The sequence below is a fragment of the Siniperca chuatsi genome, linkage group LG20, assembly GCF_020085105.1.
Source record: "Siniperca chuatsi isolate FFG_IHB_CAS linkage group LG20, ASM2008510v1, whole genome shotgun sequence".
NCBI classification, from domain to species: Eukaryota; Metazoa; Chordata; class Actinopteri; order Centrarchiformes; family Sinipercidae; genus Siniperca; species Siniperca chuatsi.
This window is the reverse complement of record NC_058061.1, coordinates 14,790,186-14,817,482: the sequence shown is the minus strand read 5'-3', so window position 1 is coordinate 14,817,482 and position 27,297 is coordinate 14,790,186. Positions and strand designations below refer to the sequence as shown.

The 27,297-nt window shown below is 40.7% G+C and overlaps 2 protein-coding genes across 6 annotated transcripts in view; both read left to right on the top strand.

Annotated features, from left to right (window-relative positions):
- The window catches only part of rab11fip3 (RAB11 family interacting protein 3 (class II)), a 29,436-nt gene extending 12,638 nt beyond the window's left edge, over positions 1-16,798 (top strand). The window contains exons 3-14 of one of the 3 annotated variants that reach the window (XM_044178555.1): positions 342-418; positions 3,185-3,357; positions 7,121-7,321; positions 9,233-9,370; positions 10,450-10,485; positions 10,625-10,718; positions 10,968-11,212; positions 11,798-11,879; positions 12,006-12,143; positions 12,303-12,458; positions 12,619-12,759; positions 12,865-16,798. In XM_044178555.1, the coding sequence (XP_044034490.1) occupies positions 342-418; positions 3,185-3,357; positions 7,121-7,321; positions 9,233-9,370; positions 10,450-10,485; positions 10,625-10,718; positions 10,968-11,212; positions 11,798-11,879; positions 12,006-12,143; positions 12,303-12,458; positions 12,619-12,759; positions 12,865-12,978 (1,595 nt within the window). In that variant the 3' untranslated portion in view covers positions 12,979-16,798. Of the gene's footprint in view, positions 1-341; positions 419-2,395; positions 2,592-3,184; positions 3,358-7,120; positions 7,322-9,232; positions 9,371-10,449; positions 10,486-10,624; positions 10,719-10,967; positions 11,213-11,797; positions 11,880-12,005; positions 12,144-12,302; positions 12,459-12,618; positions 12,760-12,864 lie in introns of those variants that run through there. The other 2 variants (XM_044178557.1, XM_044178556.1) reach the window with 2 other exon arrangements.
- Positions 16,799-17,944: 1,146 nt separating this feature from the next.
- Positions 17,945-26,944, top strand: telo2 (TEL2, telomere maintenance 2, homolog (S. cerevisiae)). Of its 3 annotated transcripts, none has more exons than XM_044178552.1 (21): positions 17,945-18,367; positions 19,743-20,131; positions 20,214-20,491; positions 20,587-20,655; positions 21,230-21,377; positions 21,494-21,596; positions 21,679-21,747; positions 21,829-21,970; positions 22,305-22,441; positions 22,570-22,652; positions 23,251-23,364; positions 23,486-23,574; positions 23,687-23,778; positions 23,978-24,094; positions 24,220-24,291; positions 24,400-24,570; positions 24,652-24,743; positions 24,847-24,946; positions 25,297-25,361; positions 25,645-25,760; positions 26,479-26,944. In XM_044178552.1, the coding sequence occupies exons 2-21, from the start codon at positions 19,791-19,793 to the stop codon at positions 26,592-26,594; spliced, it is 2,514 nt and encodes an 837-aa protein (XP_044034487.1). In that variant the 5' UTR covers positions 17,945-18,367; positions 19,743-19,790; the 3' UTR covers positions 26,595-26,944. The 3 variants fall into 3 exon arrangements, 2 of the variants coding, with proteins under 2 accessions (XP_044034487.1, XP_044034486.1); XR_006375954.1 differs by lacking the exon at positions 17,945-18,367 and adding an exon at positions 19,150-19,371 and having other exon boundaries at positions 25,301-25,361; positions 26,479-26,508; XM_044178551.1 differs by lacking the exon at positions 17,945-18,367 and adding an exon at positions 19,155-19,371.
- Positions 26,945-27,297: the final 353 nt, after the last annotated feature.

Here is a 27,297-nt window from a genome sequence, read left to right as displayed (position 1 = left end):
AATAAAGTAATATCCAACATTGTTGGCTCATTATTATTTTGAGTATTAAAAATGTTGATTGTTGGGTTTTGGTTTTTAAGTCACACATTTTATAGATAAGCAGAATGTATCACTGTAACAATGGATTTTCAGTCTATTGGAACTATTATGATACATTTTATAAAACATTTCCTTAAATCCATAACCTCCGGTAACCCCTTTCTTCATAATGGCTGTTTGTTTGCACATGGATGTTGGTATTATAAACACCAGTCTTGTGTTTGTTGAGCCTCCTTTGCTGTTTGACTTTATGTGTTTATTCTGCACTCATTAAACCAGTCTTCTTCCTCTCATATCTACAGGTCCAGAGCCACAGCTCTACAATGTAAACTACAGTCCAGGGGATGGAGCTGTGGGCTGTCCAGAGGAGTACGATGAGGTGAGGCACCACACAAGAGGCTTATCCTCTCTCTAGTTGCGTATGTGGTCCAGTTGTTGTGCCTTCAGTTCCCATTGGTGCACGCAGCAGCACAATGTGGAGGTCACAGGCTGAACTCCCTGTGCACTCTCATTCTTCCCACTGTAATTCACTGAGTGACTTGCAGAGCTATCATTACTCTGTGAATGTTCCACAGACTGAACACCCTGGTTTGGCTGACACTAAATAGCATCTGGCAGGCTTTTGAGTATTCTTTGACAAATATTGAATTAGCTGGAATGTGCGTTGAGTTTTTACATGTGTGTGGACTTGTGTTTTTACAGTTGTGGTTAGCATATCTGGAATTCCTGTCTCCTTGTGCCCGGAACTTGTATATTTAACCATCATTGTTGCTGGCCTCCGCAAAATCTCAGTGTTTCTGCTATTGTGTGCACTTTGAGCATTGCAGGACTATAACTGTTGTTTTAGCAGCTGTACATTGCACAGTATCAGCACCCTCTCTTGGTATGGTTTAGAAGTGCAGGCCCATGTACCATAGTCAAGAGTGCAAATGGATTCCCTCCGCTTTAATCCATTTCACGGGCTTCATGAGTTGATAATTGTATGATAAAATCAAGCATTTGTTTGAAATACAATGGTAGAAAAACCTAAAAACATTGCATCCCTGTGGATTTTTGTTGAGACTAGTAAATCCAATACAAGCAACACTAACACAATGCCTGATGTATTGTAGTCTCCAGACCACAGTGAAGCCTGTGTTTAAAAGTTGTTTGAAATAGAAAATGGAGACATTTCATACATTATAACTGATAGAGTACCACCAAGTTGAGGGTGAAATTAAGATAATTGGAGTTACAGTAGATGTTAAATGATCCGTATATTAAATTATGTGTCCAAATTAGTAAATAAAAAATAGTTTCCTCTCCTGTGTTTTCTAATAGTTCCTGAATGATGTGTGGTTCTGCTCAAAGGCTTGATGTACCCAGTTGTGTTGCTTTAGGTGTTAGACTAATGTAAATGTTCAAAGATATATGTGCGTCTGTTAAGGCAGTTGAGGTCTACTTGTTTTACATTATGTTTAAGTTACATATGACCATTCGATAAACTGCTAAACTGAGCTAAACTTTATGCAGTTTGCCGCTTACAGTTATGAGATCTTTTATTAAAATTTTACAAATGCAACTGAAAATGGCCACTAACAGAAACGGATGTGTTCTACATAGGAAAGTAGATGTGAATCTGAATTAACAATGTGTAAGGTCCAGCGATTTATAAAGTGTCTTTGCTGTTTACTGGAACCTGTAAGCAGATTTCTGGGGAAACTTATGTTTGAAGTAGACGCCACACTTGTGTCCGTGGCCTTGTTTTTCCCTCGAGTTCCTGGCAGAAAAGGGTTCCTCTCTCTCAATGGCTGTGCTGTTCTAGCCCTGTTTGCTTTCAAAACAGGCAAGGTGAGGCTGTTCAGCTGAGGCCTGGCATAAGAGAAAAGTAACGCCCCATCCACCCTGTTTTTCCTTGACTAAATATTTTCTCCCGTTGCTAACTTTCACATTTCCATCTCACATTTTAATATCTTAAATAGAACCACATAACAACAGAAGTCGTGGCCTTCCCGCTTTTCATAACCAGTGTTTTTGTTATTGTCCTGCCAAAACGTTGCAAATCATGCACCTACTCTGCCTTTCAGAGGGTTAGTTTTCGTTTGGCAAACAGTCACATAGTTATGACAGGTTGTTGTGATATATAGCCCTCATTCACTGTGCAGTCTGTAAACATGTAGAACATGACTGTCACTCTGGGCCAGGAAGTGAAGCTCCCAGGAGCCAGGAAAGATTAAACAGTTATTGCGCTGATCGTGTGGTGTTTTAACTCGGGCTCTCGGGTAGAAAGCTGGTTGATTGAGTATTACAGCTGACTTCTGCTGCTCTTTGGACTTTGTCTCTGTCTCCTCCCCTCTGACCACCCAGTGGAGCTGAATGAGGTGTTAACAGTATTTTCCATTTTTCAAACGCGCTCTCTCTGAGAGTGAAGGTGAGGAAGCATTAGCAGGAGTTATTAGGAGGTTCTTACGGCAGGCCAACTTTCCTGTCAGTGAGACTGGGCAGAGAGAATGGTTCTGGGCATGGTGGATAGCCCTCTGGGCCCTGCTTCTCCTGGCACTTCTTTTATAATGGTACGTTATGCTTTCCAACACAACTCCCCTGTCTTGCCTTCATTATTGCTTTACAGCTCTGATATCTGATAATGTGTCTCTAGTTGCTAATAGATGTTCTTTTGTAGCATGTATCGGTCTATGGGTTTTGTATTGAATTTGATATTTGTTGCTTGGAAAGCCTAAAGCTTGCTCGTTTTGTTTGAACTTGTTGCTTAGAGGTGTTGATGCAGCAGGTTTTGCTTGGAACAGCCATCTGAATCACAGCAGGCTGTCTCTGAAGTCTGTTTATGCTTTGTGATTTGTTTGGTTGTTGGCGTAATTGGCGTCAGTACCTGCTGGCTAGAATTGAAGATTCAAAATAGACTGTCTTTGAACTGGCTGGGTTTTTTTTCATTTGATCAACCTATAGGTGTGTTGTCCACCTTTTGCTTCACGTAATTGCAAATAATCCTAATTTGAATTACACCTTATGACATTTCAAACCATTCTGTAGACATTGTTAGAAAGTATTGTTGTTATTTGAATTATTTAGATCAGTATAGATTTGTCTGTTTACTGCTCAATGGGCATACTGTAATGTGTTTATTCGTGTTCTGTTTCTGTTTCTGCAGCAAAATGAGGTTACAGACAGTGCGTACCTGGGCTCCGAGAGCACTTACAGTGAGTGTGAGACCTTCACTGATGAGGACACGGGGGCCCTCGTACCCCCCGAGATGCATGAGGATGTAGAGACGGACAGTGGCATTGAGGCCACACTGCACGACCCTGAAGATGGCGTTAATAGGTCGGTATACATTCCACCTTCAGCCATATACACAATGTCAATTTTGGCCAATATGCTCCTATTTCCTGCGTATTTGTATATGTACATATATGCTGAGAAGGCTAGTTGCGACCCTGAATGACTTCTGTCATACATCATCAATTGTAATCCATTTGTTTTGAGAACCAGATCAACGTCATAATGCTGTTTGTAATTGCTGCTGGCTGCAGAATTGACTGTAAATGTGTCAAATCTCCAGCTATGGGTGAGCCCTGGAGTTGCCCTGCACTAACCTTTAACACGGATCACCTAGCTCCTCATGTACTTGTACACCATGCATTGTACAGGCAGTTTGAGGTAACACTTGACATATAGTCAGCGGGGACATTGACTGAACAGGAAACCTCATTCAGAAATATCTTGAAATGTGCACAGTGTGAGCGCCCAAAACCTTGAACACAGAAAGCCCTTCTACCATTCTTTACCCAAGTCTGTGTGTCTGAGTGGATCATCATTTGTATCGTATGAAAAGAGACCTGAGATCTGCTCATCCTCTCTGAATTCTTACTTTATGGCATAAACTGTTCACTGATCACAGTAAGCAAAATATTTTTTATGTTATCCCACCTGGGTTTGCAAGAATTGGACAGCCTGATGCATTTCTCAGGAACCACTTGGTTTCTATTCATAGTTTTGTCACAATGTTTTTCATTTGTCTTATGTTCTTTGGCTTACAGTTGCTTTGGACTGGAGTTGGATTCTTTTATTCTTTTCTTATAATGTTTAGTGGAGGTTAATATAATTAGCTTTGTGCAATGGAAAATGCCCAGTTATCCCAGCCCCCCTCAACACCAGTAGTGCCCGCTCAATGTTGTCAAAATAGTAAAGGTTGTCATCTTTAATGACTTTACCACTGCTTTCCGAATCTCTTTCAGATGGGCTGGTGTGATGAGTGTTTCATACTGACACACAGCCGTCAGTCTGTGTCACACGTTTGAGTCAGTCTTTTTCAATAATTTACTGAATTCATGGCTTCATTTGATGCTAGTGTTAGGACTGAAATTTTTACTGACTCAACACAGTATATGTACTGTATATGTTGATCGGTTTGAATTACCTTCAGATGACATTATTATGGATTGAGTGAATAGTAGGTTTTGACTATGGCGTGTATATGTGTAATGGTAAAGTGAAGAGCAAGAACGAAGTCTTTTGAAAATGGATTTGTCTAAATCAGAAAGTGTTGGTATTATTATGGTTTTAGTGTTGATAATATATTGCTTTAGTATTGTTTCTTTGGTAAAAGTCAGCTCCATAGAGTGGAATTTAATTCCACCATATAAGACAAAGTAGCATCACAGAAAACTACATTTGGAAGATGTGTCATTGTTAAGCACAGTAGTGAGTCATTTTGGACCAGAAAGATAGTCACAAACTGTCTCTTGTGCTTCTGTGATCCTTTTTCATCAGACAAGTAGGATGAGTAGGAGATTTTTTATATTTTTGTGGTGCAGATCAAACCCTGATCATGAACCCAATTTCTCTGTTGCTTTATCCTGATTTGAATTCGATCCATTCTCTCATTGTTAAAAGCAGATAGTTGCTGCAGATGAGGTCTATATGTCTGTACATAAATGTTCTTGTTGATATAGTATTTAGGGCAAACACAAGGGAGGAAGTGCAGAGAACTGAGACCTCATCTGCTGACTCTGTGACCTGTCTGTCTGGCTTGATGATGGACTGGAGTGGTCTGCCTGACATGGATGTGTTTGGACTTCCTATTCCATGATTGAGCCTTGAATTTCAGGAAATGTTGAGTTAGCTCCTTTTTTTGTTGTTTTCCCTTTTTTCTTTGTGTGGCAATGGCTAATCTGATTCTCTCCCCTTCACTTATTCATACCATCGCCCTGTTAAGTCGACTGCTGGCAGGAACCTCACACTAACTGTGGAAATGAGAGAATATTAAGGTCATAGAGTCATACAGTATGTTTACCAAAAATCATTGCTAACTCGCCTCCCAGAATGAAGAAGCTCTCTCTTGATTCGTTAGTGACTTTATCACGCCAGTGACTGTCTGGACAGTCTGTGAATGGAGATAAGTTTATATGTTTCTCATGCCCAAGAGGGGTTTTCAAAGTCAGAATCTATTTACTACTTACAGTGATTGAACATTGACTGTGAGTAAATGCAACAAAAAGGTCAGTAAGTAAACTGAGATGTTGCTGTGCAGCCTGGTTAGCCCAGCTAACTCTAACCATATTCAGAGTAGGAGTATATGCACTAGACTGGGGATTAAGAATCTAACGGGATTAGCCTCCCCCACCCTCCTCTGTCCTACCCGTGTCCCCACACACATTTGGCCCTTGGACGGTCAGCAGGACTGTCTGTCGGCCGTTGCTTAGCCTCAAATCTGATTAACCCGCTCACAGTCAACCCTTTCTGGTCTGTCGGGTGGCACAGATGATATAACATCAGTCATGGCACTGTAGATTGGCAGCTCATTAGGACCACAGACTTAGCCGTTTTCAAAGGCAGACCCTTTTGTTTTCTCCAAACTGGGGAGTCGTGGTTTTGTTTTAAATTGGTGTAACCTGTGAAACTTCAGGATTCCACTCTGGTTGTCCGGGGTTTTAACTCCAGTTGCTCCGCGGCTTTCACGCCAGGGCAGTGGAGGGCGTTTAAAGATGCGTTCTCTCTCTTCGCCGTCCCTCTGTGTGAGGGACCTCAATATGGGGCCAAGTAGTAAGAGCCTGAGTAAAGGGTAAGTGACTTCAAAACTGGTTGTGTTTCTAATTAACCACTTGAGCCCTGCAGCTGCAGCAATGCCCTGTGCAAACAGGGAACTGCATTGTTGTCTGGTTAGAAACTGAAGAGTTAGAAGTGTTATTTGACTGCTTTTTTGTGCAACAGTATATGATTTAAGGTTTTCACACTGCAAATTAAGGTGATATTTTAGCTTTGAATTTGACAGATGAATGTCATTTTTCTTGTAAACAAGCAAAATGGGCTTTGTCATTGTGTGCTGAGAAAGCAAGCTTTTCTGCTGAGTGGGACATCCTCGTCCTGTGTGTGCTTAAGACATCCAACATATCCTGTTGGACAACAGGAAAGGCCAGCTTTCCAGCTTTCCTGTTGAAAATCAAAGAGTTTATTTACTGAAACTCTTGTAACTCTGTCAAATTCACAGACTTCCAGATCCACCCAATAGGTTTGTGTTCAGTTGTGTAAGACAACCAGCCAATTCTGAAAACCAAACTCACAGCCCTTTCTGGCAGCGCAGTTAGACAAGACAAGACATCTCTTAAACTTAACCTGCATCAAACTACACAAAGGTTCCTCTCACATGTCTCAAGTGTTCCCATCATGGTTTTGCATTACCAGCAAGGCACAAGACATTTTGTTTCAGCCAAAGCAGCCTTTGGGATTAATGTGAATTAACAGATTACCTTTTGAAGACAAGTGATCGTCGAACCAGATTGCCGCTCTTCCAGGGGAAGATTAATTGTACTTGTTTGGGATTTACAGTAGGCTCTAGTCATTTCCATGCTTCAACATGTTATGTCCATTTTCTTTGAATGGTGTCAAACGTCTTGTTTGATTTGGCTGAGATTGTGATTTCCTAAATGGATGGTTATGTGGCTGTTTATACCCAGTCAGTTGTCCATTTTTATCCTACCCAAACCTGACACATTTCCTCATTTTGGCTAAAATTAACTACACTGTGCTTGAATACACAAGTAAGCACGCACACTAACACAGTAATCCATTCCTTTGTGTCTATCAGGTTTTCCCTGAACTCCGAGCTCCATAACCACTCCTTGGTGACGGTCATCGGTGGAGAGGAGGAGCACTTTGAGGACTTTGGGGAAAGTAATACCTCAGAGTTGCTACAGGAGAGCAGCGTGGAGGGCACAGAGGAGGGGGGCAACTCCCCTCTCGTGCAGCCACCTGAGCAGGTCAATGGCTCCTCACTGCTCTCTCCCAGGTATGAGCTTGTCTTCCCTACACAACTAAACCAGAGTGCCAGTACATCTTACAACGACGTGTTTTTACATGTTGAACTCCAATGTTGTATGAGGACATTCTGAAACGTAGACAGCCTGAAGATTATTTAACTGATGTGAATATTAATATCATTTTCACCAGGCTGACTAACTTTCTTTTTTATCAACCCCTCCTGATAAGAGGTGTGACACTGTTACATTCTTAGCTGTATCGTCCAGGTTTAAATGCCTCTATTTACGTTCTTCAGAGAAAATGTTTCTGTTTCAATAAAGACACTGAGGTCAAACGCTGATAAGAGCTATCTGGAGACGTCCTTCCCACCCTCATCTGCCTCCTTTTCTGCTGAAGGGCAAGATAAATGAAGTGTATACAAAGTTCATTCCATCAGACTTACTCTCACTGTTGCAAAGTTAATGACAATGTGGATATTGGGCTAAATTCTGTTCTAAAACTGCTTCCTTTCCTGAGTCGTCTCAGTAAATGTTTTACGCTCACACTATTTAAGTCTTAAGGGTGGCGGCTGTTGCCAAGCCTTCTGGGACAGACAGACGGTGGATGTTTTGTTGCATTAAGTTCAGACATCTTGAGGAGTATCTAACAAGCTCTGGGCTGCCATAGTACAGATACAGATTAACTTTAGCAGCATCAAGGTGTCCGCTGAACACCAAAAAACAGCCAAATATATACACATATATATACACACTTCTCTCTATGACATCTTTCATTTGTGTTGAAGCCCCTATTGTAGCCTTTTCCCAGTCATCTTTTTTCCTCCCTCCTACTCTGTTTTCATCAGAGACCCAAAGCCGGATAATGCGTAATTCCCACTTGGGTGATATTTCTGTGATTCGCCTTGCCAGGAAGCTCTTAACAACTAACTACCTAGTTTTTGTAGCCCATTGACAATATGGCAATAAGATGGTCCAACTAGATTGGCACTAAATAACAAATTAATGAAATTCAATTAGTAAATTACATGCAGTATGTGAAAGATTTCATAGAATACTAAGTTGAGAAGAAATCTGTTCGGTGGTTAGGCAATAAAATCATACACAAAAAAAGATAACTGCATCCCACAAACTTCACCCACTCAGTGTGAATGCGTCACTGTATTTTGAGCCAATCACACTCATTGTTGGCGCATGTAACAGTGCTGCCTACACACACCCCCACATCTATCTATCTGCATATCACAGCACTTTGACAACAAGTACACACTGTTGTGCGTTTTTGTAGAACAGAGGCAACCCATCACTGTAGGCATTATCTAACAAAGTCGTCCCTCACTCTGTCAGAAGAAAATGGCTCAGTACAATGGTGCATATGACCATCAAGTGACACTCACTCAAAGTCTGCCACGCCTTGTTTCTGCCTACATAAACAGGAACCTGTGCCAGTATGTTGCATAATTCAGACCTGACTCGCTCCCTGAATGAACAGTCTGCTGTTAGAGGTGATGTGAGGAGAGGGCACAGACTCCAAACAATGAAATAATCAGCCATGCGTTTCATTTGTTTGCTTGAGAGCTTATGTTATTTTGATTTATTTCACTAATTGTAACCACTCAGTAGGTTTTCTGAGCTTGCGGCAAAGACGCCAAGGTTGAATAGATAAGAATGTTTGGCAGCAGGGAAAGAAAATTTCAACACATTCTTCCTCCTAGAATGTTTTGTTTCCTTACACTATCCAGAAAACAAACCACAGCCACACTGCAGTCTGTTTCACGTCTCCCTCCCACTGTAGCCCTCACACTTTACTCTTTCAAGCTCTCTTGTGGATTTCACTAATACCCCCTGCACCCCCAGAGGTGTCCTGTCCCACCTCAGTGCACCCCTTCTTGTCTGTCACTCACCACTTCCTCCTCCTCTTCCTCCCTGTTTCCTCTTTCCAGTGCACCTGCTCCTCTCCCTGACTGCTTTCAGAGCTTCCTCAGGGAGGAGGCGCTGGACTTTTTCTGTAGCCAGTGTCACAAACAAATAAGTCGTCTGGAGGACCTCTCCACTCGCCTCAATTTCCTAGAGATGACTAGGTAACACGTCATTCACATCTCACTCCGACTATAAGCTGTGTGAATGTGTTTGCAGTGCTGTTTAGATACAGAATCATGCATGTTCTCATAATGTGTGCATGCTGTGTTGGACTAGCGACAACATGGTGTGTGTTATGTTACAGACTTTAACTTTCACACACACACATTATGGTGTATTTTGTGGGTCCATCTTACCTCACACTGTTCCCACTCTTTTTTTCATGTGCACCCACTTTTTGCGTGTGAGTTGCGGTGTGTTAATATTTAGCATTTATTGAAGGAAAAACGATGCATTTTTTAGATGGTGTAGTCAGTTCCTTCCCATCTGTACAAATTATGATTTGTCACTCATACATAATAAACATTATACTCATCTGAAAAAAAGCTTATTAGATTTATTGTACATGTTCATTTGAAAGAGTCTATAGAAATATGAAACAATAACCCCGGGTATCACAGGTGAGTGGTGTCGTTTTGGTTCTTAATGCCAATGTCTTCATGCTTCATTTGAGTTGTTGCAGAATGACTGCTGGTAGTGGAGTAAAGCTTTTCAAAGAACCTGATTTTATTGGAACAGACTTGCTGATCCAGGATTACTGACCAGTAGCTGTATTACAGAAACTTAGTAATACTGAAATCCTGTTTGATCTGTTCAACAACTGAATTTGGTGAGAACTTTAGAATTCACTTTTAGGGATTTTAGAAGAATTTAGAAATCTATAAAACTCCTATTACAGGTTTTATTTGAAGTTTCTGTAATGCTGTCACAGGTCAATGTCTATCTGTCAAGCAAAACTGATCCTAGATCAGTATTTGGTAGACACTATTAATATATGCTGCTGTGTTTGTGTTAGATTGCTGTGATGTGTGAATATCTCGTAGCTTTAGTTTCAACAGAAACCCAGGGATTTATTAGTAAAGAGCCACCTCAACATGCCCTTTTTGTCTGTGGAGCTCCTCTGCTAGCAGAGAGAGGGATGGGGGGTGGATAGGACGAATACCAGGAGATGGTGTCTCTTTCCTCTTATCTTTTTTTCTCTTCCTGACCATTTTTCCTGTTGTTCTGTCTTCCCATTCAGCGCTGGCAAGAGGCTGTCCAGCAAGAAAGTAGCAAGGTAAGCTAAATAGTTGCTCTGACTTCAGTAGGCAAGGGTTCATATTTCTGATGATTGTAACAGATAGCTTATGTTTGGCATAGGGAAACGGCAATTTATCCAGGGACGGTTGAGTAAAATTTTCTCTTTCCACGTGCAGACATCTCCTCCAGAACAGCTCGATGACTCTGGACACCATGAGTGACTTAACGCGGGATATCCTGGAGCTCGCTGACAACGACATCACGGACAAGGTGAGAGCTCATCTGTCAAAGAAGTTAACTGATAATCTTTTCACATCCCTCTGGTTACACACATTCATACCTGTGAGCTGCCACAGTTTTCACCTGTTACAGTAGTTGTTAAAGGAAGAAGGAACATTTCATATTGGCAGTTACAGATACAGATGTACAGATACATCAGTACCGTTGTCAATGCATCATAGTTGAATACTTATACAACTAGTTTTGTTCCGCTGACTATGAAACATTGACTCTTCCCAGGTGCTCCTCCTTGAGCGTCGAGTGGCAGAGCTAGAAAAAGAGTCGGAGGCATCGGGGGAGCAGCACGCGCGGCTGCGCCAGGAGAACCTTCAGCTGGTGCACCGGGCCAATGCCTTGGAGGAGCAACTGAAGGAGCAGGAGGTACACGCTGATGAGCAACTACAGCAAGAGACCCGTCGTCACAAGGAGGCCCTGATCAAGCTGGAGAGGGAGACGGGGCTGGAGCTGGAAAACCTGCAGGCCAGGTGAGCAGATGAGAAAATATTTTTGTGTTTTAGAATATCTTTGGTGGCAGCATTAGAAATCTAAATATATTTATTTTTTTGTTCAACAAATTGGTTTATATTCTGTTAAAGATCTGCACATGCTACCTGGTTTATTAAAAACTATTTGATCCCTATGTTTATTATTTCGATGAGTAAAAAATGTCTATAAACCACAAAAGCAAAACAAATTGTCATCAGCCATTTAGATGTTTTTGATACTTTGTGATAATTTTAACTTGATATTGACAACAAAACCAGTCTGATACCCTGGTAAGTTTTTAGGTTGTGCTTTTTTGGTGTGTGTGTGTTGTACTAGATGTAATGGTATATTAAAAACTCATTTGTTCATTGTGACGCCAGTGGTTGATATGTTGTTGGTTGGAGGAATCATGGCTCTATACTGCCACACTCTGGCACTAATCTGCCACTGAATGTAAGCTACTTTTCTATGGTATAGCATTGTGTACTATCAACAAACAGCGAGGATGTGTCAGTTGTTAGTTTGTGACTGTACTGTAGGTTTTTGATGTGTGTCTGTCTAAAGGATTTGTGTTTGTTTCTCAGGCTGCAGCAGCTGGATGAGGAGAACAGTGAGCTGAGGTCATGTGTTCCCTGTCTTCGAGCAAACATCGAGAGACTAGAGGAGGTGAGAGCAATAATATCTCATCTACTGGTTTGTATAGCCTTCCTCGTGCTCCTTCTGCAATCCTCAGGTTCCATATCTCACCTGTCTTAACACTCCTCCTTATCCTCACTCCTTTTTTTTTCCCAGGAGAAGAGGAAGCTGCAGGATGATACAGAAGCCATGTCCGACAAGCTGACGGAGGAAACGGAGTCCCGCAGGAAGATGGCTGACAAGCTGAGCCATGAGCGCCACCAGAGCCAGAAGGAGAAGGAGTGCACGCAGGAGGTGGGACTGGTTTCTCTATGTACAAAATAAACCCTAAATATTACAGTACAGCGTAGCGTCATGCGTCAAATGTTCCTGTGTTTTTACCCTCTACCCCTCATTTTCTAAGATTCCTAATGACTTTACTCACTGATGTCTCTTGATTTGTTTGTACCACAGCTCATTGAAGACTTGCGAAAACAGCTTGAGCACCTACAGCTGTACAAGTTGGAGGCCGAAGCAAAGAGAGGGCGCACACCCGGCGCAGGGCTGCAGGAATATCAGACCCGCACCCGCGAAGCCGAGCTGGAGCAAGAGATCAAACGACTCAAACAGGTAGCACACGTATTCTGAGTATCCTCGAGTTTCTGCCTCTTCACTCACTTCACTTTTTTATGCAGTGTTTTCTCATTCTATCAATCTGACCAGACTGTGATGAAATGTAAGAACGATTTTGCTGTTTTATGATGTGTTACATTTGACTTAACCACTCCAGGACAACCGCAGCTTGAAGGAGCAGAATGACGAGTTAAATGGCCAGATTATCAACCTGAGCATCCAAGGAGCCAAGAACTTGATGTCGGCCTCCTTCTCTGACTCCCTGGCAGCTGAGATCAACTCTGTATCTCGTGTAGAGGTAGGAAAAAAGTCGTGAAACGTATTCATCGTCTGTTCATCAAGTGTTATTCTGTGTCTCTGTTGTCACTTTTATCTCCTCTGACTTCCGTTTCTCTGTTTGTAGTTGATGGAGGCCATCCACAAACAGGAGGAAATCAACTACAGACTCCAGGACTACATTGACAAAATCATCGTGGCCATCATGGAGTCCAACCCCTCCATCCTAGAGGTCAAATAGAGAACACACAGTGACTCCTCAGGCTGGTAAAAATATTGGAGACTCGGCTAAAAGAATACTACCAAGAGAGGATGTAAAAATATTCTGACATCATTTTGGTAGGAAAACAACAACGCACTCAACTCATCCAACTCCCCCCAAAAAGACGAATTTAAGCTTTCTAAGAAGTCCATGGCTGTCTGTGAAAAATAAGCAATTTTCAGTTAGATATCCCTGTGTGTGTATGTGTTAACCCTCCTGAATACACTTGGGTTCTGGTGACTTCCATGTATTTGGCTAGAGGGACCCGAGTCTCCTCTGTCGAGTGAGTGAATGTGTAAATGTGTGCAAGAGGTCAGTAACATAAAGAGTAGAAAATCTTCCCATCCCTTTCCAAAAACAAAGTGTCAGTGTTTGATTGATGGAAAAAAACAAACAAAAAAAAAACTATCAGACAATTATACAGTACCGAAAGGCCTTAAATGAAAGGTGATCAAAGTATTCATTAATTATACGTACCATACATACCTCATTTCAGTCAGTATAGTGTTCCTGGGACAGTGGTGGTACAGTATGCGGGCTGTGATCTCCTGAACCAGGCTGAATCGTGTTTTAATCACAAGTGAGAAATGAAGCACTGGAGAGGAGATCGGAGCAGCGATTTCTCTTTTTGAATTTGTCTTTTAATATGTTTAAAGCTTGCTGTGCTGCCTACCAGCCCCTACAACTGTGTTCTGTCCTTTCACCATGTTCGACTGTCTTTCTTGTGAACCCAAGTGACGGACATTTCTAGGGATTGAGGATGAGAAATGCCCGGAGGGTTTTTGTGTGTGTGTGTGTGTGTGTGTGTGTGTGTGTGTGTGTGTGTGTGTGAGGTGTTTGACATTTGCTCTGTTACTTAAAGGTTTTGAAAAAGCTTAGTGACACTAAGAGGAGTAATATAAGCTTCATTATCCAAAATGAAGGAACTGGGTGCTTTATAATTTGCCTCATCTCATTTATTTTTATTTTTACAATGAAACAGGGTCCCGGAGCTCAGGTGGGCTGGAAACCTCCAGTGGAAAAAATACATTTCCCATCACTCCAAGGTACAAATTTTAGGTAACTCAAACGTATCTCACTAAGTGTAGACTGGGTACTGTAACTGACAAAATATAACCTGCTCATACTGACAAGTTCACTTTGTAAACTCTCACAACACTTGAACTAAGCATGAAGGGAAACTGATGAGTGATTCTGGGAATTGTAGTGTAGTTTAGTTTTTTTTGAAGTACAGCCCACCTGACCCCAGGGTTCTCTTGCTGAGTGAAAGTGATGAGGAGAAAGCTTATCCAGGTAACCAAACTCCATTTTTAATTTTTTTTTGTCCCTATTGATTTATCGTTGGTAAAAATGTTATTGAGATTGTAAAATGCTGTATGTGAATAGTCAAATGGTTGTACTTTGCACTAAGTTTTGTTTTGATTTCATTATTGTTTTGTTTATAGAAAAAAAATGTTTATTGTGAAGGGATCACATCTTAAATGAAGATAGTTTTGAAGCCCGTATGAAGCCGAAAGTAAGCGGGATTTGTTGCTACTGACATTCCAGCAATGTTGGGACTGGTGTTGGCTGCAGACATCCCACTCCTGTAAGAACATCACGCTAATTTTAATGCCATATTGAATTGGAAATATTCAAGAATACTACAAAAAACTTTGCAGCCATGTCTTAGATGAGTTTAATTTCCATTTACTTACTGTATTTTTTTCAGGAGTTCAGATATGCTTTTTTGCTGGCTATTGGCCAGTTGTATCTTTTTCCTGATCTGCAGATATAATACTGAAGAGACATGGCAGCCTTTGGTAGCAATAATGCTTGGCAAGAAAGTGGACATTGGTGGAGGGCAGATGAACCAAACCCGCTCTTTATTTCCTCATCCGCTTTTTCGAAGATGTACGGACTGATTTTGGACTGGTGCCGTGCTTATCGGTACTGTGCAGCCCATCTCACTATACTTCTGGACATTTCTTTCTGACTCTGAACCTGGACACAAGTGTCGGATTTACCTACCAGACATCTTGACGGACTTATAATTGGTTGGGGAGGTTGTTTTTGTCCAAACAGCATGGCGTTCTGCACCAATATGCTAAGAAGAATTCCTATTTTTCACCCTGTTCACCTCTATCTCACTGCTCTTCTTCACCTGCCACTCCATGGAAAAATGGCCTTGGATGTAAATGACTTGTACATGTAAAGTTTTTTCTACACTCATTCTAGATTCTAGGTATTTTTATAGTCAGAAGAAAAAGAACATTTCTTCTTCTTGTCTTATGCTGAGACAGCTGCCTGTATTCTTCTCTAGCATGTAGCGTGTACAGTATCCGTTGTTTTTTTTTTTTCTTGTTTTAAATAACATGCAGATATTTATTCATCATTTGACAAAATCGACAACTGACACTCTGTGATCTGTTCTGCTGAAAACACGTTTGTACATTTTTTTTAATTCACAAGGGGAGATTAATTGGTGGTGAATGAATCTGTTGGGAGAATTGATTTGAATTAAGAGAAATGTTCAAAGCAAAGTTGTATCGTCGGTTGACTCGCCATCGTGTGCAAACGCTTGAATGTGACCCGCTCGGAGTGGTCGTTTGTTGAGGTCGTTGCACTCTTCCATAATGCTGACGTTGCTGTGACCTCTTCAGGGTTGTGGTTTTAGATATATGGCAGAGTCTGCAGTTTCTACTGTTGTCTTCCCAGATGGAGTCAGGTCCTGCATGGAAACACTGATTTTTGTTGTAGATCTCTGATTCAGTTGTTTTGACCTAAGGTTTTAACTGACAAACCATATGCTATCATTTCCATTAGTGGAGTCATAGGTTGTGAGACCTCAACACAGGACACGTAAAACCTCATACCCAGGCTTTCTGAGTTCAGCTTCCTGCCTTTTAGTGTGACTGGAGATTTGTCCCAACAGATTTAATACGTCATTCTTTATAGTAATTAATCATTTTTTGCATTATAAAGAGGAAATGGAATGACACTTGAACACAGCAGGCTATACTACACTTAATTTTCTCCCTGCTTCATATTTTAGTGTCTGGTTTTGACAGATAGTTTGGGGACTAACTTGGCTGGCAACAGAATGACTAGACAGTGAGACCACAGAGCTGACAAAACATTCCCCTTTTAGCAGAGCTGAAGGTGATTGCACTTTAACCAGATCCAAATTTCTCCATTTTAACTCCCGCTTTCAATATGACCAAAGACAGATGTTTGAACTTAAACTGATCGTTTTATCTATCAGGGTCCGTGATCGCACTTTTGGTAACACTTTCCTGTTCTAATAAATCATAAATCAGCAGACTCTGAGCTTGACCTTAAAGAAAGAAACAAACTGGCCTGCTAGTCTAAACACTGTGCCTCTGGGTCTCAAGCTTTGCCTATAAACTAACCTGATGATGAGCCCTGGGGAAAGCACTGACCACGTGACTGTCAGTTTACTGTAAATATGAATCGTCATTTTTGTGATTTCTTTTTCTCTCTCACGCTCACTTCCAGTGTCCAAAGAAAGTTTGCTCAAGGCACAAACATCACTACTGTAGTAGTGCATGGCTTGCCATTATGTGACATGGGAAGATAAAGAGAATATTGTAGAAAAGAGAAAGTTAAATTTATGCCTATTTTCAAAGATAAATGTATAAATTATAACAGTATTGGTTACAGCTGTATATTATTTTTGAAGATTCTCCATATGATCTAATCCTAATTGTTACTGGGGAAATTTCAGTCATTGTAAAAAGAGAAAAATATAAAGGTAAGCAGTGAAAGTAAGATTAGAAAAATAAATGGAATAAAACAACCCTGTGTTTGGTTGCCTCATTTTTTACATTGTACTATGTGTTTGCATGTACTGTACATGTAATGTATATGCTCTGGAAGAGTTTTCAGCTGAATACAGGGCTTGCTTGCCTTTAGGCTTGATTTTACCACACATACTCTTAACACTGTTAATTTGACAGAATAAAGCTCCAGGTTAACACATGTTCTCTCACATGTTACAAGCTCAGATGGTAAGTCACTATAAATCAAATAAGTGATGCTTTAGGGGATTTCTTTTTTTATGATCAAGCAACAGTTTAGTATTTTAGAATAATTCAATTTTCAGCTCCATTTTAACTAAAATGAATGTTTTCCCAATGGAAATATTTGTAAAAGTTACATTTATCGTAGAAAAGGTTTCAGTCGTAGTCATCTGGACACTGTTTTCAGAATCAAGACGTTTCGGCTCCCATCCGGAAGTCATTCTCAATTGTGAAAAAATTGGACGGGAACTGGAAATTTAAGCTAATCTGAGTTACATAAACCCTGCCCTCGGGAGGGAATCTGCCTGAGTATCTGTTAATAGCTAGTTTCACCTGAAACTGACCTAATAGTTTCAAGATGGCCCAGTAATCAGTAATCAGGCCTATTGTTCTCTGGCTGCATCTACTTCATCACTGTTAAGTGCCTGATTAGCATGTGATAGGCGTGACCAAGGTGATAATACACTCTGATAGACTTTGGGCAGATTAAATCTCAGACCACCATTTCTGTTCAAAGAGGGGTTCTCTTTCTTCACAAAAATGGCTTCCTTGACACCGCGTTCAAACCAACTCTTCTCTCTACTAAGAATCTACAGAGCGCCGTGCATTTGCATTTAAAAGCTACAAACCACACATTTGAAGACAACGAGGTGAAGATTCTTAACAGTGATGAAGTAGATGCAGCCAGAGAACAATAGGCCTGATTACTGATCACTGGGCCATCTTGAAACTATTAGGTCAGTTTCAGGTGAAATTAGCTATTAACAGATACTCAGGCAGATTCCCTCCTGAGGGCAGGGTAGTTTAAATTTCCAGTTCCCGTCCAATTTTTTCACAATTGAGAATGACTTCCGGATGGGAGCCGAAACGTCTTGATTCTGAAAACAGTGTCCAGATGACTACGACTGAAACCTTTTCTACGATAGAACACTCCTGGACGAATGAGGGACTACACCGTCTTAAAAGTTACATTTATTCCATTCTGGCTGATTTCCTACTTATTCCTGTATAAGCTCCATAAGATTGTGTCTGATCATGAGACTCGGTGCATAGAGCTTTGTTGATATTTGATCACAGACGTGTGTTGTTAAACCAAAACACTGCCTGGAGGAGTTCTTCTGGTTCCTTCCTCTTGTTTTGTTCATCACCAGATACTGGGTGCCCCTGCCTCCAACCTATCAGCCCCACCTGCAGGTTGTGGATATGTACTGCATGGGCCCTCAACAACACCTCACAATCCTGTTAATACTTTCACCAATTATATAACACTATGTTAACAACCTACAACTGCCAGAAGGAAGGAGTGAAGCCAGTCTGTCCCCTTGTAGTAACCATGTCAGCTGCTGGTGAGTATAGGTGTGCAATAATAAAGATTTAAATTTTTTATTAATTTGTGTCAGAACTTTATGGAGCCCATTTGTGTTATCAATATTCAGCAAGTCAATAATCAAGAAATGTGAAAAGAAATGGAAAAGGCAATAGAAAATTAATCAATTTCATTGGCTTAGTAAAAACACTAAATCGATTAAGTGGAGATAAATAATGGAATAATTCAAATGAAAAAAGTGAAGTAACTGATAATTTGACTTTTGGTTTTATGTTTGATTTTCTACACTTTTCTAAGAGGTGGGACTGAAACTGCTGTCAACAAATTTGTGGGTAAAAGCTTGCTGGTGTTACTGTTTCTCATCACCTACACAAACTGTTAATAAATTGTAATGTTCACTTATCAAGCCAGAGTAGTATAATTATTATGATGTCTTATTCGACTCATGTGGCTTTTCTAAAAAGCAGAACCCTTGATTTCAGATGCTGAAATCAGCTTTTTAGTGTAACGTTGTAAACTAACCCCCAAATCTTCAAAAAAACTATTATTTTTTAACAATCACTCAATTATTTTGTTATTCTAGAAAAAACTAATCACATTTATGCTTATATACTATATATTATATATATAGTATATTCGTTATTTTCTAAAGTAATTATTCTATATAAGACTTGCGCATTTCTTAATTAATAAATTCACCGATTAGTTTAATAGTTAATCGATGTATAAAAGGATTTCTGATTACGACACAACGAGCGTCCAGAAGTATTACAGAAGCCGTTGGCTCCTGAATGCCACACCGGTCAGACTGTCCCCGGAACCTTACCGCTCCTTCTCGCTCATCACGGATGTATTTTGATGGAGCACACAGAGACCGACATGGCGGGACGTTCTTGTCAAAACGCGACAGAAGGAACTGCAACTTTCACCTCGAAAAGAAATGTTTTAATGTCACAATGAATGAAAATCATGTCCGCAGTCGCCATATAAACTTCTGTTGTTTTGTTCAATAAAAATGTCCAGGTGCGTATCAACTTAAACAGGCTAACAGTTGAAGCTAATTCCCTTAACGTACGGCACTCCAATAGAGATCTGTGTTTATCTGTTTTTATTGACCGCTGCTGTATTTTGAAACCCTAACGTTACTAACTTGATAATTAAAGCTGCTAGTTGCTCAGTGACTGCTAGCTACAGGAGTAAAGGGAGAGTTCACCGAAAACATAATGAACTTCATTCTTCTTACATCCAGACAGTTTTGGTGTGATATGTTGAAATAACTTGTAGCTAAATCCATAAAGCTACACAAAATGTGTAAAATGTAAAATACACTCATAGCTACTCATTATAATCTACAGACTTTGGACTGTTGTGTGGTTGTTTCTGTGTGGCGATAGATATTTGGCAGTCATACCTTGGTAGAAACTCTTCACCGTTCTTCAAAGATGGAGTCCCTTGCCCCAAATACTGAGGTTCGCCTAGCGTTGGCCCAGTGTTTCCGGACCCTCTCTACATCCACAGATAACAAAGACATTATCACCGCTCTTCAAACACTCCACTCATACCTGGATGAAGGACCAGAGTGTAGAACCACTTCAATTCAGCGGGCAGAGTTCAGGAGAGCTCACTTCACTCGTACCCTTCAGTTCCTTGTCAGCAACATCCAGGCCGACTGGTTGCCCAGCCTCACAGCAGCCCAGCGCACAGAGTTATGGGACGGCCTGTTCCTCAAAGGCCCTCCAGAGCAGGCGCTGCTGGTGCTGATGGAGGGAATAGGAGAGCTAAGGTGGGTGGTGTTGGATAGGGGAGGGGCATGTTCATCATTTTGTCTATTCACTAATTACTCTGTTATTGTCTCTCCACCACAGAGCCAGCACAAATCTGGACCACTTGGTCAGCATCACCGAGAAGTTCCTTCAGTGTGGTCGACTCTCTGACCTGCTGTGGTCCTACTGTCTGGAGCCAGGACCCTCTGACTCCCCCCAGCTCCGAGAGACTCTGCTGGGACGTATTGTGGCATTGCCGGACCTCACCGCCAACAGTTTACATCCAAAAAACAAGCCCCTTTTTCTTCCTCAGCAGTACTATCCACTACTGGCCACAGAGATGCTCACTGCCCTGGAGCGGACCTGCCAAGCACTCAAAGGCAAGGGAACATCTTTTAAACTAAAGATTCGTTGTTGTGATATCAAAATGATCGTTTCTCATTCAGTCTATTTATCTGGTTTGTATATTTAACAGATGGCACAGACTGCTCCTTGACTTTTGTGGCTCAGACACTTGGAAAAGTGTGTATCCAGGGCCATAGTGGTGAGTTTAGTTACATTATTCATTTCTATATTGTGTCTCCTCCCATTCACACGGCAAGTCTTGTGGTTGATAAGTAGCACTACTGGCTCGACAAGTGAAAATTGCATAGTGGTTATAACATGTAACAACACACTTGAATATTATTATAACAAGCACAACCATTTTGATAATCAATTAATCGTTTGAGTTATTTATAAACAAAAATGCCAAACAGTCACAGGTTCCTTAGTTGCTTTTGTCTGTTTTACATTATAATATATTTAATATCTTTAAATATGACCTTGAGCATTGTGAAATTATGATGGTCATTTTTCACTATTTTCTGACATTTTAAAGAACAAACCATTAATAGGAAAAATAGGCACCAAATTAAATTATAATGGAAATAATAATTAGTTGCTAGTATCATTTCAAATAAAGAAATGAAAATCTTTGAATTGCTGTACAATCTTGATTAGGTATGATAGGCATAACTATCGCCTAATGAATGGACTTCTGGTTATTTATTGCAGGGTCCCTAGTGACACAGAATCCCTTTTTATGCTTCTCTGGCATTTTTTCTTTCTATCTACAGGTTTGGTGCTGGCAGTGATGGTTCCTCGGCTGTCTGTCTGCACACGCTCAGACATGGTGTGGCAGAGGGTCTGCTGGAAGCTGCTGGCGAACGTTCCACAGCGATGGGTGGAGAGCGTGCTCACTGGACTGGTGCAGGCTGTCAGCGGGTAAGATGGTTAGAGCTTCAGTCATATGTATTTAAACAGTCGGCAGTTTATCTGGCCTCTAGCTATCAGTTTTCTATCTGCCTTTAATGACACCAGTCTCTCGCTCTTTTTTTCAGGCCTGATGCCTTGGGCAGGATCATTGGGAATCTAGTCTTAACAAATAAAAAAGCCCAGTTTGTCATCACTCATAAACTGCTGTTACTACAGTATAAGTATGAGGTAAGAAGATAACTAGCAGTCTTAAAGTAAACCACATGTGTATCTTGTTAATATCATTTGAAGCATATGTTTTTTTTCTCAGACTCCAGTCTTGAGAATTGTTCTCGGTTACCTCGCAGCAGACAGGGAGCGAAGGCCACTGCTCATCCAGGTGAGTGCATTAGGATGTTCAGCAGCCAAATGATATCACATTGTATATATTGATGATTTTGACATGTGTGTGTGTTCTCAGGTGTTGCGGTCTGTGTCCCAGGCCTGGGCTAACCCCAGTGCAGTGAAGCACACACCCCTAGAGCAGCATCTGTATGTCAGCAAGGCTTTACTGCTGAGTGTGAGTCTGCTGAAAGACTCTGAACTACAGGAGCTGCGCTCAGGTACAAATAACAATGTTTGGTCAAACTAGAAAGGATTATGACTCCACATCCTTTGTATCACACACACTCTATTCTACAGTGTGATTTATATTAGGAGCTAACCTAACATATTAATGCTTTTGAAAACTGCAAAAAGTATAATTTCAAGCTGACAACTGTGTGTTATTTGGGTTCTTAAGGTCAGGGACTTTACCCAACAAACTTAAGTTAACAGGTTTACAGTCAGTAACAGCAACAGCAGCAACAGAAGTAATAACATCATCATATAAATTAAAGGATAATAAAAATTGTTGCTTTCAGCTCTCCTCTCTCTGTTGTGTGACTCTTTTCTCAGACTTACTTCAGTGTATGCTGGGCGGCATGCAGAGCCACCTGGACAGCAGTGTGGTGCGTATCAGGCACATGGGCATGGTGGTGGGAGAGTGCCTGAGCTCTCGCATGGATATCAATGGAACCAAGCTGAAATTTGAGGTGCAGTCAATGTATTAATTGCAAGATACAGTCAGTTCCGACAGCAGCCCAGTCCGCCTAATTGCCTTTGCTTGATTGAAATGCCATTATGAGCCCTGTGTCTGAGTTTGTATTGTGCTGTGTTGTAGTATGATCAGGATGAGGAAACTCGAGAGCTGCTTTCTCTGATGACTCCCGCTGGTGATGAACCAGAGGCCGAGCCTGTAAACGGGTAAGTGTTTTTACATCTCTGTAACTGTTAACGTCAATTGGGAGGTTGGCCTGTTGGTCAGCATGTCTGTGAGGTAGAGGTAGAAGTATTGTCTTAAATTTAGATAACGAGAACTTATAGCATCTCTCAATTCTGAGGAATCTTAACTGATATGCAACAAAGTGGCTTTTTGTTTTGTAGGATTTACACAAAATTACATTATGAACTGCCAAGCATTACTATCCCTATTTATATAGGTTGTGGGTGAAAATTCACAGTGTTGCAGATGACTAAATGTATGCTCATCTGAAATAGTTGAAAAAATATATTTAGATTTGAATAGTTATTACATCTGTTACATTGCATTACTGGTATTTCATAGTTAAAATGTAAGAATCTGCCATCTGTTTAATAGGAACTACAAACTTTTTTTTAAAACTGAGTAGTCAGTTTTCAAGTGTTTTAACAGAGCAATGGCGACATTCTGTACATAATCTTGGCAACTAATATTCTAATTTCTTAAAGATTATGTTCCAACAATGACCCAAACCCCATAAAACGTAGTCACTATATATTTGTAGGCATTGATTTTATTTAAGAGAAGGTCTGTCATCCGCAGAGTTGACTCTCCTCAAGGGACCAATGAAACGACTCCATCTACTCAGAATGTATCATCTCTAAATAAGTCAGGACCTCAGCCATCGAAAACTGACCCAGACTCCGACCTGGACAGGTAAGCTTTAGCTCCTGAATTCAGTCAGTGAAGCTGTTATACTAAATGTATTTGTGGGATTGTGTATGTATTGAAGGAATTATAGAAGTGTTTGTTAACTCCAAGTCTTTCACTGGTGCAGTGATGATGAGCTCACTCCGTACGATATGTCTGGCGATCAGGAACTAAGTAAAGCATCCCCACCCCGCTACCTACGAGACTGTCTGGAAAGTATGGCTCCACAGATTACATTTATTTGACGTTACCGATCACCAGCTATTTAAATTCTGTGTTACTAGCTCCAGCTATATATATATATTTTCTCATCTGTTGACCTATCCAGCTTTAATTTCCTCTGAGGACCCGGTTCGCGTGGAGCTCAGTTTGAGAGTCGCTGAGGGTTTGGTGAGGAAGAACATCTTTGCAACCAGAGAGGTATGACAGCAACACACAACAAAAATGTAGTTTTCATCCAGTGCTTCAAAAAACACTAGGTAACATTACATTTCATATCTATAGCATTAAGTCTTAAATCCCTGTACTCTACTGTAGTACAGGGATTTGAATATTTGCTACTTTGCTACCTACAGATCACTTTTCGCACTGCAGTTCATGTTTGTTATGCCTTTTTCAGATAAGTGTCCAGCTGACCAAAGTGCTTCTTCACATGGACGATAAGTACAGCATAAATGGCTTCATGAGTCTCAGGCAGGCGACCATGGTGGCGCTCACTGTCACTGACTGTATCCCTGTATGATTTTCACCTCAGTTTCTAGACGGTTTACCTTTTCACATCAAAATTTATGTTCATTACCACACAGCTTTGCCACGATTTTCTGCTTTTTTTTTTTAGCTTTTCTCTGCTTTCCTTGATAGGTGACTCAGTATTTGACAACAGAGTTTTACTCGTTGAACTACAGTCTTCGCCAGCGGCTCGATATCTTGGAGGTGAAAACAAGAGTGGTCCTTCACCAAATACATTTAGTGATTGATTTAATCTCTTTTGATTATTGCCACAAGTGTAATCATGAGGCTGTTCTTGTTTTGGTTTATCAGGTCCTAGCCCTGGCAGCACAGGAGCTCTATAAACCAATCATGGAAAAGAAAGATCCATCTATGAGTATTGCTGCCAGCACTGATTTGACTCCATACCCCGGTGACAACCCTGTTCACTGGCGACAAGAAGTTGAGAAGCGGATTCAAAGCAAGACAAAACGCCTCAGGAAGGTAGTTAAAGTAGACAGACATTTTCATCTTTTTGGTATTTGAGTGAAGGCTTACTCCTAAGTAATTTCTCTTGTGCTACAGGGTGCCACACAACCTCCAGCTAAGGCCACCCCTAACCGTTATGCCCCTGTTGCTGGTTACTTCTTTTTTCCTCTGCTCAGGAATTATGACAAGTATGTTCTTTTATGCAAATTTAAAAGCTCAACATTCATATTTTTTTATGCTAAAGTGTACAACAGAACATGTTAAAACTGAAATGTAATACCTTTCCCCAAGGCCTCAGGTGACCTTTGACCTGTTGGGCAGTGACCATCTCGTACTGGGCAGGCTGATCCACACCATGAGCCTCTTCATGCATCTGGCAGTCAATGCACCGGTAGTTTTATCCATCTGTCTGTGTTGATGTGACATGATCTCAATGTAGAGCTTTATGTAGGTGTGACTCTTGATGCAGTCATATATATACAGTATATTTTATTATAAAAGAGAAAATAATGGAAAGTAATGGGATTTATGGCTAGACAGACAGAGGCATCCATCGCTCATTTTGCTGAGCTAGAACAGTTCAGATACTGTAGATTTTAAGACCAGGAAAAGACATTGACACAATATTACAATAAGATAATCCCAAACACTATGTAGTCTTATATTAGAATAACAATATTACAACAGTATTTACCAGCTCTACCCATATGGGACTCCCATGACATTTTTTATTTTTTGCAGATAGCTGGACAGATGGGTCATGCTTTACTGGACTTTGTGTGGGCGGTGCGCTACCATGTTGACCAGTAAGTATGATGCATATCAGTGTTTTAAGACGGTTAATTGTCTGAGGAAGCTATTTGTGGTTGTCAACAGCACTATAATGTAGTATTATCTGCTATTAACCAGGCTTTTTATCATCAACATTAATTAGGTAACTGTATGGCTATAGCCTCTTCCTAGCAACATGTTAATTAGAACAGTCAGACATAAAAATAACAACAGGCCTGAACAGACAATAAGGTCTGGACAGGATGTTTTGTTGTCTTATTTCAGTCCGAGCTGTAACCTGAAATCTGTCTGTTAAAGGATGGTGAGACGAGGCGTCCTCTTCGCTGTTTGCTCTGTGTTTCTGAGCATGCCCACTCAAAACCTGTTGGTGGACCTCGGTGATCAGCTGTTTGAGACCAGAACTTGGCTGGCAGGTAAAAAAACAAACATTGCTGATGACAAAGGTCTGAAGGTTCCTCTTCTTTGAACTTGAACATAGAAATATTCACATTTTGTAGATAAATCTCATTAAAATCTCTCCTTAAGAGGTGACAGTCAGGCAGAGCATTTATCCTGGTTCTGTTATTACAGGTCCGCAATTTCATACATTAGTATTTAATTTAGAACTTACACGTGAATAAAGCAATACATTGTTTATATGATACTAATAACAGATTAACCGTAAAACACATGATTCTTGCACAAAAGTCTGAGGCTGCACCTGCATAGTGTAATTCTGTCAGGGATGTCCCCTCAGTGACACACATTCATGCACTCACAAACACATACAGCACACACATGCACAGCTGGACTGAGCATTACTGGGAAGTACATGGAGAACCAGGATGTCCTGTACCCAGACTGTCCATGACGTGATTGGCTCATCAACAGTTGGATGTTTATCCCTCTGAGGTTAAAAGAAGTTTCACATAAAAGTGAGCTGAATGACACAGTGCAAAGGACACATTTTCCCCTCCCACGCAGGATTGTTAATTGTGCATAGAAAATGCCAGGATTATGTGCAGGCACAGAAATAAAAATATGTGATTTTTGCTTTTGTAATTATACTGACAGAGGTAGACTTTCTTGCAGCCTGTTGTCACCACTGCTAAAGCTGCTAATAATAATTTTTTGTGTTGTTAATATTCGCAGATGTGGCTGAAGGAGACCCTGATGCAGATTGCCGCAGTCTGGCTGTGCAGAGTCTGGTACTAATGGACAAGAGTCTGAAGAAACAGCTACAAGATCAGCAAGCCATGGAGTCATGATCAAAGCATCAACAATAAACAATTAAATACTGAATGGGTCCTCGGCCTGGTCCTCACAGAGCCTGGGGACCGGAGTATTGAGGTCGATGGAAATTTTGTTTTTTGGGTTTGGCTGGCCAATTTTTTTTTTCATATCCTGGAACACACAGCCAACCAGCGGAAATGGAGGGCACATGTCTTCTCACGCGTTTGAGAATGTCTTTCTGCATCATGCACACACACATTTTAATACATTTTATTGTTTAGATGAACATATTGTGTAGAATTTAAGAACCAGATAAAATCGAAAATTGATTGAATGGAGGATAGGATGCCATTTTTGCCCACCAATAAAATGTATGTTATGAGGATATCCTTTTCAATCTCTTTCCTGTACTGGCACATCTCTCTGTACTGTGGTTGTTTGTTTGCAAAGGACATCCTGTGAATATTCACGTGCATACACAGCACGCATTCATAAAAAATGGAAATACTACTACTACTTCCTCTTGTGACATAAATGAAACATGTGTTCATCTGTATGTTCTCAAACAATGAAATATTTCATATTTAAATCAAATTTGGTTTCAAATCTAAAATGGTCAAGGTCTTTGCTCCTTTTTCTGTTCGACAACAAAACAATGAGAGCAAACTCCCTTAAAAATGAACTGTCAGGAACCTGTGGGAACTGCATCAGAAAAAATATTATATTATAATATATTGA

Excerpts from the sequence above, each read along its gene's own strand:
- telo2 (XM_044178552.1), top strand. The coding sequence starts at position 19,791 with ATGGAGTCCCTTGCCCCAAATACTGAGGTTCGCCTAGCGTTGGCCCAG. Across the intron at positions 23,575-23,686 it reads CCTACGAGACTGTCTGGAAA|CTTTAATTTCCTCTGAGGAC; the intron begins GTATGGCTCCAC and ends TGACCTATCCAG. Across the intron at positions 24,292-24,399 it reads AGCGGCTCGATATCTTGGAG|GTCCTAGCCCTGGCAGCACA; the intron begins GTGAAAACAAGA and ends TTGGTTTATCAG.